Source organism: Arachis stenosperma, chromosome 5, assembly GCF_014773155.1.
Source record: "Arachis stenosperma cultivar V10309 chromosome 5, arast.V10309.gnm1.PFL2, whole genome shotgun sequence".
Lineage (NCBI taxonomy): Eukaryota > Viridiplantae > Streptophyta > Magnoliopsida > Fabales > Fabaceae > Arachis > Arachis stenosperma.
In genome coordinates this window covers 256,004-272,874 of record NC_080381.1, presented here as the reverse complement: position 1 = coordinate 272,874, position 16,871 = coordinate 256,004, and the positions used below count along the sequence as shown (strand labels likewise).

The following is a 16,871-nucleotide window of genomic DNA, read 5'->3' as shown; positions in this document are numbered from 1 at the left end:
TCTCCTTCTTTAGCTGCCAACAAAATCTCTTCACATGTCCCTTTTGACCGCAATGATGACACTCAATATTCTTATACTTTCCTCGAGACTTGCTTCTGCTTTGATCTCTACCTTTAGGACCTCGACTTTTGCTTCTCCCCCTAGACTCAGAAACAAGAACATCTGAATGTGTAGTCGATGTACCTTGTGACTTTCTTCTCATCTCTTCATTCAAAACACTGCTCTTGGCAAGATCCATAGAGATTACACCATCAGGAGCAGAATTGGACAATGACATTCTGAGAATTTCCCACGAGTCTGGTAAGGAGCCAAGAAGTAACAATCCTTGAACCTCTTCATCAAACTTGATACCCATGGAAGATAACTGATTCATAATTCCTTGGAAATTGTTCAAGTGATCTGTCATTGATGTCCCGTCTGTATACTTCAAAGCCAACAACTGCTTGATCAAAAACATCTTGTTATTCCCAGTTTTTCGAGCATACAACTGTTCAAGCTTAATCCAAAGGGTTCGAGCATGTGTCTCTCCAATAATATGGTTCAACACATTATCGTCAACCCATTGCCTAATATATCCACAGACTTGTCTATGCAACAAAGTCCAATCATCATCAGACTTATCATTAGGCTTCTCTGTACCAAAAACTGGTTGATGAAAATTTTTGACATAAAGCAAATCTTCCATCTTTGACTTCTACAAATCATAATTAAGACCATTAAGAGTGATCATCCTACTAGTATTAGTATTAGCTTCCATTGTTCACAAAATCATAAGCCCAGAAAAATACCAACAAGCTCTGATGCCAGTATGAAAGAGCCTAACAGCGGAAACGACACAAATGTCCAACACAAGAACAATATGGAAGCACTCACAACGCAATATGGTAGCAACTATAACAAGCAAATATAGCAAGTAAAGCAATAACAAAAACACACCGAGATTTTAACGTGGAAAACCCCCTCAATGTGAGAGGTAAAAACCACGGGTCGTCCAGACCAATGAAATAGCTCCACTATAATCAAATGAGGTACAAGAGAGTCTCAAACAAAGCACAAAAACGTGCATATAACCAACCAAAACATCAATGCACCAAAGCTCACAAATAATAGGCAAGAAGATGAAATATACCCAAAAAACAGAGCAGATGTCGAAGCCAATTTCTCCCTCTGCAGACCTCCAATTAAAATCTCCACCGTTCAGAATGAAGACCAAAATGTGAAAAATCTACAGTTCAAATTTCACGTCGATCCAACGGTGAAAAAATGAGAAACTGCCGTTCCAAGATTGCTGCTCTGTGTAAAAATGGGAAACCTAATTTCTCTCTTGCGAAACCAATTTCTCCTACTGCAAATCTCCAATCAACATCTGCACCGATCAGAATGAAGAACAAGATGATAGGAACACGCAGTTTAAATTTCAAGCCGATCCAACGGTGAACAACTGAGAAACTGCTATTTGAAATTTGCTGCTTTGGACAAAAATGAAAATTCTGTTTTTCCCTTTCTTTCTCTCTTTTGTGGCTACTCTCTATCACTCTCAATGACACTCAAAAACTGATTAGGGTTGTGGCACAATGGATGCAAGAGACACCCTCAAAATGTTGGACTTGGACCTCACAAAAGAGAGAAAAAACCCAACAGTAAGAATCATTGAACCAATTTCTTTGGTTTTGTATAGGTGGTTGCTACTTGTTAATAATAGAAAAAGAGAAATATGTTATCATAAAGTACGTAACGTTTCAATCAATAGTGCCATTGGGGAAACGTACAGTTTTGTACAATTACCCCTTTCCTTTTTTATTCAAATCCATCGCTATGTTTCTTTGCCTATTTTACCTCTTACTGTACAAAATAATATCAATATTAAACAGCTTTATCTGAATGAATGTGATAAACTAATAATTAACATGTATATTTTTTTCATCCAATGAAATAAATAGTTGGCATGGTGATAAAAAGAGAAGTGCTGAACACGTGTAGATTCGTTGCCACCTCTCTGAATTTTGCAGATTAGATTAGATTCCTGCTCGCATGGTTATATACTCTTATCTTGTCTTTGCTCTTTACTTTTGGAAAAAATATTGGGAAATTAATAATTTTAGTGAACAAATAGAAAATTCGTTAACATTAACGTAAATGTAAATAAAAATATTAGTCCGTTACTTTTTTTTTGTAATAGAAAATAGAACTAGAATTATATGAAAATTTATTCAATATTTAAAAGTAACTCATTTATTTTAGAAATTTGTATGTAGTTATTTTTATTTAAAGTTATTAAAGAAAAATTGTTAGATGATTTGATATATTTGACTAAATTGTTATATAACGATTGTGAAGTATTTTCAACCAGAATTATATGTGAGTGTTTACCTAATTCGATAGTACATAGTTTAATGTAATTTCATAACAATGCTTTTTGTTACAGCTTGAACATTATTTTGCATATTCAGTTATTCGCGGAAGTTTCAGAGGGTGAACATATAAATTTGATTTTGGAGGCCATCTAATTGAACCCAAGGAGTAGGTGAGTGCCATAGCCCGTGCTTTGTTGTGAGCCTTTAGATTACACTTGCAGTATTTGGGCCAAGCCTTCATAATATGTGCAATACATTCAAAGTTAAGACACTGTGTTTTGGGCCATATAATTGCTTGAGGCACGACTTAAAAGTTACATTTTTAATAGAATCAGAGTGCTTACTCTTAGTCCAAGCTTTAAAATCGAAAGGTAGCTTGGGGGAAGTGGATCCGATTCTGATGGATGTTGTGGAGATGAAACAGGAAGTCTCTGGTGGAGGATTCACATGGACACCACGAGAAGGGAATCAACTAGCCCACTCAGTGGCAACTTTCATGCTCAGCGGAAAACTCAGCTTTGATTGGAACCGGTGTCCATCGGGAGAAATAGCAAGAATCCTGAAGAGGGAGGAGACGACAGCACGGCGGAGCAGAAGAAGACAGGTAGATTCGCCTCAGCACCTCAATCAAGGAGAAGAGGTGCGGAGCCACGGTATCACAGTAGAGCCAGAGCAGCAGTGGACCACAGCGATAGAGAGCGGCGTGGTGTGCCGGCAGACTCTGGTGCAGCAAATTGGCATTGAAAGGGATAACCTGCGAGGGCAAGAAAAGTCGATGCAACCGGCAACAAAGATGCTTCGAGTTACACTAGGCCAGCTAGGGGCAACCAGCAAGCAGCGACGAAGATCCTTGGAAGCGGAGGAACAAAACAGCGGACTGGAAGGTGCGGTATCAATGCAACCTTCGGTGAAGGTCGGAGGTGGCAATTGATACCGAACCGAGGGAGGGAACGAAGAGACTGACAAGGAGGACGGCATTGCTTGGCGAACATCCTAGTAAACGGCGCTGCTCAAAACATGTCAGGAAGAAGAATGCATGTGGGTTTCTGTCCGGTTGTGATTGGGCATGATATTCTTGTCACAGCAAGGAGGAAGACAATTGGGTGAGAAAAGGAAGATGGCTACTGCATCCATTGATGAGGGAAACGCAGGTTTTGATTTCCGGGTCGGGCTAGGGACTTGGAGCCTCTATATCGGGTCTGGGCCAAGTATTGGCCTGCATCCATGACCAAAAAAAAAAAAAAAGTTACATTTTGAAGGATGCTCTATCAGTATCATGCATGCACCATTTATGTATATCTCTTTTGTATATTTTTTTATTTGTTGTATTAAAACCGATTGATAAAAAAATTAAGATATCGGGTGCTAAAAGATCACTACATATGAGTACACTTCATGGTGAACTGAGTGCCTGTGTCAGACAACAGACATGTCTAGTAGACCAGTAGTGTGTCAAAATGCTACATTTGAATTCGTCTTTTGTATTCTTGTAGGATAATTAGTCATGATGTTTAATTAGACCTAGTAAGCAGAAAATCGTTTTTGGACTTTTGGGTTTGTGCTAATGAACATTTCTGTTGTTAATATTTTTGTAGGTTGTTTGTTTGGTTGATTTCTTTGTGATATTCAAGTTGTTTTTGGTAGACATGTGATATTCAAGCTGTTCTTGTGAGTTACACAAGTTTGTTAAGTCCTTTTGTTCAATGATAATATCATAAACCTTTTAAAAAGGAACTTTGTTAAGCCCTGAGCCTAAATAACATATTATATTGAGTTTCGTTAAAGAGACAATAGACTATTTGTACAATATGTATAATAGATTATTGAGTTACAAAATGAACATTCCACATACTATCTATAATAACCATCCGAGTAGTAGGGATAATAAACATCTTTCCAAAAGCTTAAACTGATTTTAGGGTTCACCAAGGATCGAACTCTAGACCTTTCGGATCTAGTGCTCTAATACCATGTCATGATACTAGTTATCCTAAACACTAATGATTATATCTCTAATACTCTCTAAACCTCCATTGTACAAATATTTCATTGGCTCCTCATACTTTCCCTATTATATTTTAAGAAAATTTTCAAGTGTACTAAAAACATCGATGTTCCAGTTATTTTAACCATTCAATTAATATATATTATATATATTTTTTATAATTCAAATCAATAATTAAAATAACTGAAATACCGATATTTCCGGTACACTTGAAACTCTTCCTATATTTTATCTCACTTTATCCCTAATATTTGGATTTCTTCCATTTGAAAACAATTTTGGTGTGCTACTAGAATAATGTAGTGATTTATTCCAAATAATAATGTTTGTGAGTAGTTACAATTTTCTTTTACAAACACATTGGTATAGATGCATAGAGCACATCTCCATCGAATCTTTTGAAGATTCTTTTATTATTTTTATATGTATTTAGAAGATATAATTTTGTCATTCTTCAGTTAATATTTTTTGCATTATGTAATTTTTTATATAAACATAATTCATTTTAATATAAATATTATATAACATTTACTAAATTTAATCTTTAAAGAATTTTTTTTCATGATATCTCTAAATTTCATTTAAATATTTATTTTTGGTCAATAAATCAGTGCATATATAAAATAAAATTTGAATATTCAATGTTTGTTTAAGTGAATGAATAAGTTGATATCCCAATCAATTCAAACTAATTTTTTATTAATGTATTATAAAACTTGTAAAATTATATGCATTGATTATATATGAGATCAGTCACACAAATATTAAGCAAGTCATTCCCCCAACCATTTGGCCTTACCCCCATCGTATCTGCCACCAAGTAACTTCCATCTCTATAATATTAGGGATCATCCATCACAGTCCATATCATACCTGTATATGACTTTATCTTATTACCTTCCAATTTATTAAGAATAGACAAGCAAATTGTGGCCAATAACCCAATTCATTGCACATTCGCACTAACGCAATTAACAATCTGTATGTGCCCCTTTCTTAAATTAAAGCTGATGGATGGTTAGTGGCCCAAATTGTACAAATAAATTAGGGGGTATGAAGGACCTATATATATATGTTCATGTCAATAATTGGCTAGAATTAAGTCAGGAAACTTCCAACAACATATTTGCATGTTCTTCTTAGGCAAATCACTCTATATACCTTTGTTGTTAGGAGTTGAAAAAAAAATCATTTACGTTATTATGCCTTTAATTTAACTGTTTGAAATAAAACAATAAATTATATGATTAAACTACTGAATTGCATAGTTTAAAATTACTAAACAAATATATTAAAATTTGTTATTTTGACCATTTTGTCGGACATAATTTACTTACACACTCAATTAAGGATTTTTTAAAGGTATTTTTATTTGCTATATTAAATTTTTACATTAAATTATAATTATTCTTATTAAAAAAATATTAGGAAGTCAGATATTTTTATCAATCTCCCCTATGACAAGTAAGACCTTGTCAAGTATTATCTTATATGCTATTCATAGTTCAGTCCTCACCACAACATGGGATAATTTCTCAAATATTAAGAAAGAAATTTTCTACTACCACAAATAAAAAGATACTGAAGTAATGGCTAAATTATTATCTGTTTTTATAAATATTTTATTAAATTATATTTCTCAAGTCCAATTTACTTAAATATACTTAAACTCTTACTAATTTAAATATTTAAATCCTCTACAGATACTATCCACCATCATACAAACAAAAATATTAAACAATTTCATTATTTCGACGAATGAGTCAAAATTTTCACTTAAAAGAGTTGGGACTTCACGCCTATACTCATATATCACGTTGATTTTATGTAAGGGTATTCGCGGTGCAATTTGGATCGGTTTTGAGTAAAAAACTCATCCGATCTGAATACTAATTTTACCTGCAGTGCGGTTTAGATTGGATGTTCTTTTTAAAAAAAAAAAAAATCGATCCGATCCAATCCAATTTCAAACGGTTTGGATTAGATTGGAGTTGCGATTTTATAAATTAAAAAAAAATTAAATACATATAACAAGTCTCAACATTTAATTTTAAATAATCAACAATGACATAACAAGTTTCAACAATATCTTCAAAAGTCAACAATAACATAACAATAGAAATAAAATTATAAGTTAGTTAAATAAATAAATAAATAATATTTTGAACATAAAATATTTATTAAATAATAATAATATATGAATAATATAAAAATATATAAAAAATTGAACATGTTATAAGTATAATTGTAAATATAATAATAAAATAATAATGTTATAGCACATTGTGCGGTTCGGATTGGATTTGATCGGTTATGAAAATTAGATCCAAAATCCGATCCGATTCAGCGGTTTGCAAAAAATATAATCCAATCAAATCTGAATTAGTACGATTTTAATCGGTTTTCGATTTGAATTGAATTGGATAAATGATTTAATTTGGATCGATTTGGATTTAATGGACACCCCAAATTTTAAGTATTAATTCGGACAAGTAGATTTTCTTTTAGATACTAGATGCGAAAATCAACATTTTTTTTTTCAATGTGACAACAAAAATATAAGACAACTCATGAAAATTAATATATATATATATATATATATATAATATGAAATTTCACTGGAATTTAGTTGCTAATAACTAATATGATTATCAATTATATTATATATAACAACAAAGTCTTGTCCTACTAGGAGGGATCGGTTACATAAATCAAATGACGCTATTGAGTTCTGTCATGTATCATGTCTACAGAGAGACTATTTACATGTAGATCTCGTTTGACCACTTCATTGATGGTCTTCTTAGGTCTTCCTCTGCCTTTCACCTATTGTCCATATCTTCTATCTCATCCACCCTCCTGACTCGATGTTCTGTCGGTCTTCTTCTCACATGTCCAAATCATCTGAGACTCAATTCTACCATATTTTCCACAATTGGTGCTACTTCAACTCTCTCCCTTATATCTTCGTTCTATATTTTATCCAATTGCGTATGACCACTCATCTATCTCAACATTTTCATCTCTGTCATACTTAGCTTATGTTCGTGCTCCCCTTTGACTACCCAACACTCCGTACCATAAAGTATAGACAGTCTTATAGCAGTGCAATAGAATTTACCTTTAAATTTTAAAAGCACTTTTTTGTCACATATAAAACCAGTGCACTCCGCCATTTTGACCAACCTGCTTGGATCCTATGATTTACATCATGTTCAATCTCTCCATTATCCTGTATAATGCACCCAAGATACTTAAAATTTTTAACTTTTCGTAGGGTGTTTTCTCCAATCTTCACCTCTATATTAGGGTTTTCCTTCTTAAACCGAACTTACATTTCATATATTCCGTCTTGCTATGCCTTATGCGCAGACCATACACTTATAGAGCTTCTCTCCATAAGTCCAAATTCTTACTTAGGTCTTTCCTTGACCCTCCCATAAGGACGATATCATCGACAAAAAACATGTACCATGGCACAGATTCTTGGATGTGCTCTAGGAGTACTTCCAAGACTAATGTGATAAGGTATGGATTTAAAGATGATCCTTGGTGTAATCCTATACCAATGAAAAATTCATCTGTCACACCACCTTGAGTCTTCACAATAGTTGTGGCCCCATTATACATGTCTTTAATTGCAGGAATATATACGATCCTTACTCTCTTCTTTTCTAAAACCTTCTATAAGACCTCCCTTGACACCCTATCGTATGCTTTTTCCAAATCAATAAACACCATATGTATATCCCTTTTATTATTACGATACCTCTCCATCATCCTTCTTAACAGGTATATCGCTTCGGTGGTGGATCTGCCTGACATAAATAATAATTGATTTTGTCAACCTCTATTATTTGTGTCTCTTTTCTCAACCTTCATTCTATCACCCTTTCCCATAATTTCATAGTATGACTCATGAGTTTGATCCATCTATAGTTTCTACATGTATATCCCCCTTATTTTTATAGATAGATATCAAGGTACTCTTTCTCCACTCGTCAGACATCTTCATTTACCTTAAAATCTCATTAAAAAACTTGGTTCACCAATTAATACCATTTTTTCGAAAGTCCTTCCAAACCTCAATCAATCGGAATATTATCAAATATATTATATATAATAAAAAAATCAAATACTAAATTAGTGATTTATATAAAATATATATTAAAATATAAAATACACATATAAAATTAATTAAATAATATATATATTTATATACAAATAATATTTTGGCATGATTATTGTGTTTGCAAGACTCTTAAGTTAAATGGATGATCAATTCAAACATTTTTGCTAATCTGGTTACTTATACATGATTAAATATTATACAAAACTTCTCTACACCAAAAGTATGTAAAAATTAAATTGTTATCATTTAATAGTGAAAAAAAGTAGAGAGTGAAGCAACCAAAGACGTCGCTTTGGCCGAGTGGTTAAGGCGTGTGCCTGCTAAGTACATGGGGTTTCCCCGCGAGAGTTCGAATCTCTCAGGCGACGGTGTTTTTATGTTCCTTATAATGGTTGCACACACGAACCTTCCAAAGTGGAGCCCACTGCACTTAGCAGTGAGACCTGGTTACTACTTTCTGGGGGAGGTTGAGTTCCCAACTTTTGTAATCAACCCCTTTATGCCTTCCCCAGGTACCACCTCTTTAATCATTCAATAAAACGTGCTTTATTATTTAGTATACAACTTTTCTCATAATAATGCTCCAAATGGTTGGTTTAAAAGATTTATTTAGTAACCACTATGATTTTTGTGTTTGTGGTTAGATTACACGATGTTGCAAATTTAATTTCAACTTAATTATATTGAGTAATTAATAACAATTTAACGACAACAATAAAATGATAAAATAAACAGTGTTGAAGTAATAGTTAATAGTCAATCTTGCATCTAATACGCAGTTGAATGAATTTTTATTTTAACAAATTAGTGATAATTTTATTTCTTCTCTTTCTTTCTCTTTTTTTTTTAAATTTATTTTTATTACTAAATTAAGTCATAAACAAAAACATATTTTTGTTTTCTCTTTTGGAATCAGCTATGAATAACAAACATAAATCATTATACATTTTAGAGACACTTTTTCGAAGTAGCTAGATCCCATCATCATATATGTATAAATACCTTTGGTATTCCTTTCTGCAAAATTATATTAATAATTAAAGTACTTGTGATATTATGAGTTTAGTTAATTAAAGTTTCTAAGGGAAAATAATTGTTAATTTTGTATTCAATAAATACATTAGAAACTCGTAATTCTCAGTTGAAAGATTTAAAAAATTTGGTTCTCAAGAAATTTAGTATTCCATAGGTTTCGTTAACCTGAAGGTCAAACCAAACAATAAAGAGAGCTCATTATATCATATGAAAAACAAATGATGATAAGGTTGCCACTTTGACCTTACAACAATTGAATGCATTTGGTCATCATATATAAGCAATCCAATTTTAATTAATCAAGTTGTCAACTCACTTGAATATTTAAGTAAAGATTAGAAATTTAAATTATTTTTTATATAATAAACTAACAACTATTAATCAACTATAAATTCGTAAATAAAACTCAAATTTTATAACAAATAATATCCAGTTTAGGTAAATAATTTAATTAAATTAAAAAAAATAAATTAAACAATAAATATTTATATTAAAAATAATTTATATATAAATTATTTTGTATTTGATTTTTTAATTCTAAAAGTGTTTATTTTAAGAGAAGAGTAATAATAATTTTTTTATTACGAAAAAATTTCTTTTATTTTTTCTATACACATTAAAATAATTTTTTACAAAGCTGCAATTTGATTTTAAAAATTATACCAAGCATTTATACTATTCGAGTTCTTATAAGTTAAAAAAAAGTATGAACCTATCCAAATGGATCATGAGTCTTAGTTGCTGAGTTAATCTTAGGACGCGTGAGTGGCACATGCGATGCTTCTGGATGAGATTTTGCTGTTCAAATTTGAAAGGTAGTAAATTGGGAAGGTCAAGAATCGAGAATATGAGAATAGCATTTGATACCCTCCAATGGACACCTTTGAGTCTTAACCATTGGACTCTTTCGCCCGTGTTTGTTATTCTATTTCTATTCCTCTACTATTCTTCAATTCTCGTTCCTAATTTTCTTTGGGCAAGTTGATTATTACGTAAAACCATTCAATTATGTAACCACTCCTTTATGTTGGACAGTGATTGATGATTTTTCCTTTTTCACTTTTCTCCCCACTCTTGTTTGGATCGGATCAAGTTGTATTTAGGTTTCATTATTTTGGGGTTATTTTTTCTTCTTAGATAAGACGAATATTTCGAATATGATTTTATCCTAAATTGTTTCGTGGTCAGGTTCTGTTGCAACATGCATAGAACATGTGTTGATGCAATGGTAAAGAGAGTTGGATTTATTAACCAGAATGTCTTCTTTGTCCATGTACATTTCATCTGATTTTTTCTCCAGACTATTTCAAATTATTTTATATTTTCTTTACGATTTTGTTTTCTAAAATGTTATATATTTGCGTGTGCTTTTTACATCATAATATATTTTTCCGTGCAATGTATCATAACATGAATTCACGAATCAAGTCAAATGTTATTAGTTATCTATACTTTTTCGTTATCTAAATATTGGTGTAAATTTGACAAATAACATTTCATTGTATAAATTTTTTATACAAGTAACTTAAAATAAATTTAATATTGAACAATTCTTTTAAAATAAAAAAAAATAACATTATCCTTTTTTACGGAATATTTAAATAATATTTCTTCAATCCTCAATTTTATTTATAAATATACATTTTTTCTTACAAAAATTAAATAAATAACGTACATTTTAATTCATTTGATTAAAATAATCTTCAATAATTAATTTTATATATAAAGTAATGATAATTATTTTATTGTTTAAAAAATAATATAAAATATATACTTGTTATTATTGTAATAATTTTTATTTATTTTTAATATTTTAACTTATTACAAAAATATTTAATTCAAAATTTTTTATACTGAAGAATGAAAAAAATATTAAAAATAATTAAAATTTATTATATTAATAATAATATATATTTTATATTATTATTAATATTATTATAGTAGTAAAAATAATAATATAAAATATATTTATTATTATAATATATTTGATTGATTTTTAATTTTTTATCATTAATTACGAAATATATAAAATTTTATATTAAATATTTTTGTAAAAAATTAAAATATTTTATATTATGTTATAGTAGTAATAATAATATATTTATTGTTAAAGTGATAAATTTTATTTACTTTTAAGATTTTATCATTAACCATGACATATATAAAAATTTTATATGAAAAAGTCTAAGGAGTCAATACTCAATACATTTTATTAAAATTTGATTAGTACTTTATCAATAAAAAAATAAATAATTTTATATTATTAAATATAATTTTATACCATTAAAAATAATAATAATAACTAATTAATTATTACAAATCATAAAATTTATTCACCCTCTAACACGTTTCATTTTAAATTAAATTTGCTACTTGTCGTCGCTACTTACAACTCGTGGCTGGAAGAGACCGCTGTTGGTGCGTGCTTGATGAGGGCTACTTGCTATTCGTCACCGCTGCCTGCTAATTACCGTGCTGGTACTTGAAGAGCTACTAGAGAAGGCGAGCTTAGAAGATGATGGAGGAAAGACGAGCAAATAAGGGTTGTTACTCATCCTTACTGCTAGACCAAAAGACGTGAAAATGAGAGACTAGTGAATAGGGATGACAAAAAAAAATTCACATATGTCAATATTTGCAGAAATTATTTGTAACGAAAAGATTAATGGAGATCTGTAAAATTTTTACGGGACAAAAATCTACTTTTACAAATAAATAGGGATGAAACAAGAGATTGAGATATCCACTTTATAGAAATTTGTAAAAAAAAAAATTACTTAAATGTCTATATATATATATATAACACTAATTCATTTTATTTTAATAGATATGACAAGAAAAAAATTTGCACCAAAAAGATACATCAAGATTATCTGTGACAAAAAGGTTAATGGGAACTTACAAAATTTTCACGGGAAAAAGACTCGCAAATAAATAGTGACGGAAGCGTGAGATTGAGGTATCAACCTCACAGGGATCTGCAAAAGAATATATATATATAGTTGTATAAATAACGCTAATTTATTTTATTTTAATCTATATGTTAAAAAATTTATATGTATTTTATTATGTTAAATTTATGTTTTAATTGTATTTAGTTAAATTATATATGATTTTATTATGACATTATTGATATTTAAAAAAAAAATAAAATTTAATATTCATGAATATTGGAGAGAAATAAATGGAGATTCACAACAAAAATGGGACAAAAATAAAGGCATTTTATTAGTTGATATGGTCACCATTATTACGAGCTATAATTCGGCTCCATAGCTGTTACCGAGCATCACCATAATTCACCGTCTGTCAGTATTGCTCGGTCTTTATGAGTCATAACTCGGAGACGTTTATATCATCGTAACCGACGTCTCGAACGGTCAAAAGAAGTCAGTTACGAAACCGATTTCATGTCATTCAGAATACAACGGACGAATATATACATCTATAAAAAAGAGGTAAAATATCTTTCTTAGGTATGTTTTTTTCGAATAATACATTATACTGACTTAAGCATAACTCGGCCAACCCCGAGGAATAGAAGTCGACCGAATTCCCAGGCAAGATCAATGGCGCCCACCGTGGGCCGAGGAAATCGAATTCTTTCTGGTCTCACATTTTCGCCTGCATCCATGGCTGACGTACCACCTCCTTCACTGTCCGAACTCATGCGAATGGTAGCTGAGCTACAACAAGCCAATCAACGAATGGCTGACGAGAACCAAATAATGGCCGCTCAAATTGCCGAACTAAATCATGTTCGGATTGAACACGACGATGCTCATCGGGAAGAGGGCGAGGAACATCATTCCCAACCAACTCATGTTTCAGAAACCGCTCAACACGAGGAGCAGCAATCCGAAGATAAAAGAAGAATCCGAGGACTCTGTAGGCCCTTTCACAGAGGAAGTGATGAACTTCGAACTACCAAAGGTTCACCTTGCCGTTGACCCTCACCCCTACGACGGACTCGGTGACCCGAGAAAGTTCATAAAGAAATTCCGATCAATAATGATCGTCAATGGTGCATCAGATACAGTCTTATGTCGTTGTTTTCCGAACTATTTAGACGGTCCTGCACTTGATTGGTTGTGTGCTTTGCCTGCAGGCTCCATTTCACGCTTCCATCAGTTGGCGAGGTTATTTGAAGAACATTTCGCCGGATCCGCAATATATTTGCACGACTCCGACTACCTGAATACTATCAAGCAAGGACCTAACGAAAGCTTAAAGGATTATATGACTCGCTTTACCAAGGTCGCTATCAGCATACCTGACCTCCATCCCGAGGTTCATCTGCACGCAATTAAAAGCGGCCTCCGACCCGGGAAGTTCCAGAAGACGATCGCGGTGGCAAAACCGAAGACCCTCGCAGAATTTCGCGAGAAAGCAAAAGGACAAATTGACATCGAAGAGCTCAGACAAGCTCGGAAATCTGACAAATCGCACTTCCGCGAAGAAGATAAGAGCTCATCCTTTAAAAAAAGTTTTAAACTAACACCCCGATTTGATTCTTATACGCAGTTTAACACCAAGAGGGAAGACATCATCAAGGAAATCTTGAACTCCAAACTAATCAAGCCGCCGAGAAAAGCCGGCACATACCAGGATACAAAGAATGTGGACAAATCAAAGTACTGCACTTTCCATCAGAAACACGGCCACAACGATGATTGCGTGGTCGCCAAAGATCTTTTAGAGCGACTAGCCAGGCAAGGGCACCTTGACAAAACATAGGCGTCACATCCAAAAACGCGCCTCAAGTTCCACAACGCATGACCTCTCAGACAACACCGAGGAAAAAGGGCATCTTCAACCCAGTATGACAGACCGCGAGGTATAATCAATTGTATTTCAGGGGGATACGCAAGTGGAGGATACACAAGCTCGGCAAGGAAAAGATCATTCCGAGCAATATGCTCGGTAGACGGAACAAAACAACATGCAACAATCCCTAATCCGCAAACCAGAAGTCACTTTCACACACGCCGACTTCAACTCCAACATACAAATTTAGATGACCCTGTGGTAATCCTTCAGCTAGGAGATCTATTAGTCAAAAAAGTACTCCTAGATCCCGGAAGCAGCGCCGACATCCTCTTTTACTCCACGTTTCAAAAGATGAAGCTCAGCGACAACATGCTACAACCCACAGGAGGAGATTTAGTAGGTTTCTCGGGAGAACGCGTTCCAGTCCTCGGTTCAGTGTGGTTACAAACCACACTGGGTGAGCAATCTCTTTCAAAAACTAATGACATTCAATATTTAGTTGTCGACTGTTTCAGCCCATATAACATTATTCTTGGCCGACCTTTTCTAAACAAGTTCGGCGCTATTGTATCTACAGTTCATCTCTGCATAAAGTTTCCACTGCAGGACCACCGAGTAGTTACAATCCATGGCGACCACAAAGAAGCAAGACAATGTTACAACATCAGCATGAAGTTCCAAAATCGTTCAACGCAACAAGCAAACAACGTCGGCCTAAACAAAAAAGAGGACGCGATAGCAGAGCTAGATCCGAGAGCCGACTTCCATGATCGCCCAAAGCCTTCTGACGATCTACAAAAAGTGTATTTCAACAATGATTCTAATAAATTTACATATGTAGGCACCTCACTCAATGGACCCGAGTTACAAGCCATAACAATCTTCCTACAACAAAACGCCGATCTTTTCGCATGGACGCCATCAGACATGCCAGGAATTGACCCACAGATAATCAGCCACAAACTAGCAATAAACCCGGCCATCCGACCAATCCAGCAGAAGAAACGAAGACTCGGCGACGAGAAAAGGAGAGCATCACTAGAAGAAACACAAAAACTCATCAAAGCCGAGTTTATCAGGGAAATCAGATTCACCACCTGGTTAGCAAATGTGGTAATGGTAAGAAAACAAAACGGTAAGTGGCGCATGTGCGTCGATTTCACTGATTTAAACAAAGCATGCCCCAATTCGTATCCTCTGCCATCCATAGACTCTTTAGTGGACAATGCATCTATGCCACCCTAAGTTTTATGGATGCATATTCCGGGTATAATCAGATAATGATGCACCCCTCTGACCAAAATAAAACAGCTTTTATCACTGATTTTGGTAACTATTGCTATAAGGTTATGCCCTTTGGATTAAAGAATGCAGGTGCAACGTACCAACCCTCATGGATAAGGTGTTCGCCAAACAAATCGGCCGGAATATCGAGGTTTATGTCGACGACATGGTCGCGAAAACAAAGGTCGGAAACAACCACATCGACGACCTCACAGAATATTCGACCAGATCCGCAAGTACAACATGCGCCTAAATCCCGAGAAATGTGCATTCGCAGTTCAGGGGGGTAAGTTTTGGGTTTTTTACTAACATGCAGGGGATAGAGGCGAACCCGGACAAATGCCGAGCAGTACTGGACATGGCCAGCCCTAACACAGTAAAAGAAGTTCAGCGCCTCACAGGAAGACTCGCCGCACTTTCCAGATTTGTTCCTTGCCTTGCCTCAACTTCTATTCCTTTTTTCCAAACAATTAAAAAGAAAAATAAATTTGAATGGAACGACGATTGTGAGAGGGCATTTTCAAAATTAAAAACAACACTCTCACAACCGCCGATATTACAAAAGCCCTTACAAGGGGAACATTTATTTTTATATCTGTCAGTAACTGATTGGGCAATTAGCTCGGCCCTTGTCACAGAACGAAATAAAGTGCAGCACCCGGTATACTTTGTCAGCAAAACACTCCACCATGCCGAACTCAATTACCCACGGATTGAAAAGCTCGCACTAGCACTGATATTCTCAGCCCGTCTGCGACCTTATTTCCAGAGTCATGTCATCAACGTCAGAACCGATCACCCACTAAGACAAGTATTGCACAAACCAGAGATCGCAGGTCGCCTTATAAAATGGGCAGTCGAACTATCCGAGTTCGACATCACATACCGACCGCGAGGACCGATCAAATCACAATTCCTAGCAGATTTCATTGCCGAACTCACACTACCATCTGCTGATGACGACGTAAAACACTGGATCTTATATGTGGACGGCTCTTCAAATAACGGAGGCTGTGGTGCGGGAATTCGGCTAGAGGCCGACGACGGATTCATATTGGAACACTCCATACACCTCGCTTTCAAAGCCAGCAACAACCAATCAGAATATGAGGCACTCATCGCCGGACTCCGACTATGTTTAGATCTTGAAATCTCAACAATAAAGGTATATTGTGATTCCTTGTTGGTCGTACAGCAGGTAAACAACCTTTTTCAGGTAAAAGACCCCCTGCTCTATAAGTACTCATTATTAGTAAAATAGTTAACGAAAAAATTTGTCAACTTTGAAATA

At 33.8% G+C, this 16,871-nt stretch overlaps 1 protein-coding gene and 1 non-coding gene across 2 annotated transcripts; both read left to right on the top strand.

The window, feature by feature from the left end:
- The first annotated feature begins 8,777 nt into the window (after positions 1-8,777).
- TRNAS-GCU (transfer RNA serine (anticodon GCU)) lies at positions 8,778-8,859 on the top strand. Its single transcript has one exon. It is a non-coding gene; the product is annotated as a tRNA-Ser (tRNA).
- A 4,444-nt stretch (positions 8,860-13,303) lies between these two features.
- LOC130979377 (uncharacterized) lies at positions 13,304-14,263 on the top strand. The gene has a single exon (XM_057902805.1). It carries the CDS (start codon positions 13,304-13,306, stop codon positions 14,261-14,263), a length of 960 nt encoding a protein of 319 aa, XP_057758788.1.
- The last annotated feature ends 2,608 nt before the right edge of the window (positions 14,264-16,871 follow it).

Excerpts from the sequence above, each read along its gene's own strand:
- LOC130979377 (XM_057902805.1), top strand. The coding sequence starts at position 13,304 with ATGCTCATCGGGAAGAGGGCGAGGAACATCATTCCCAACCAACTCATG.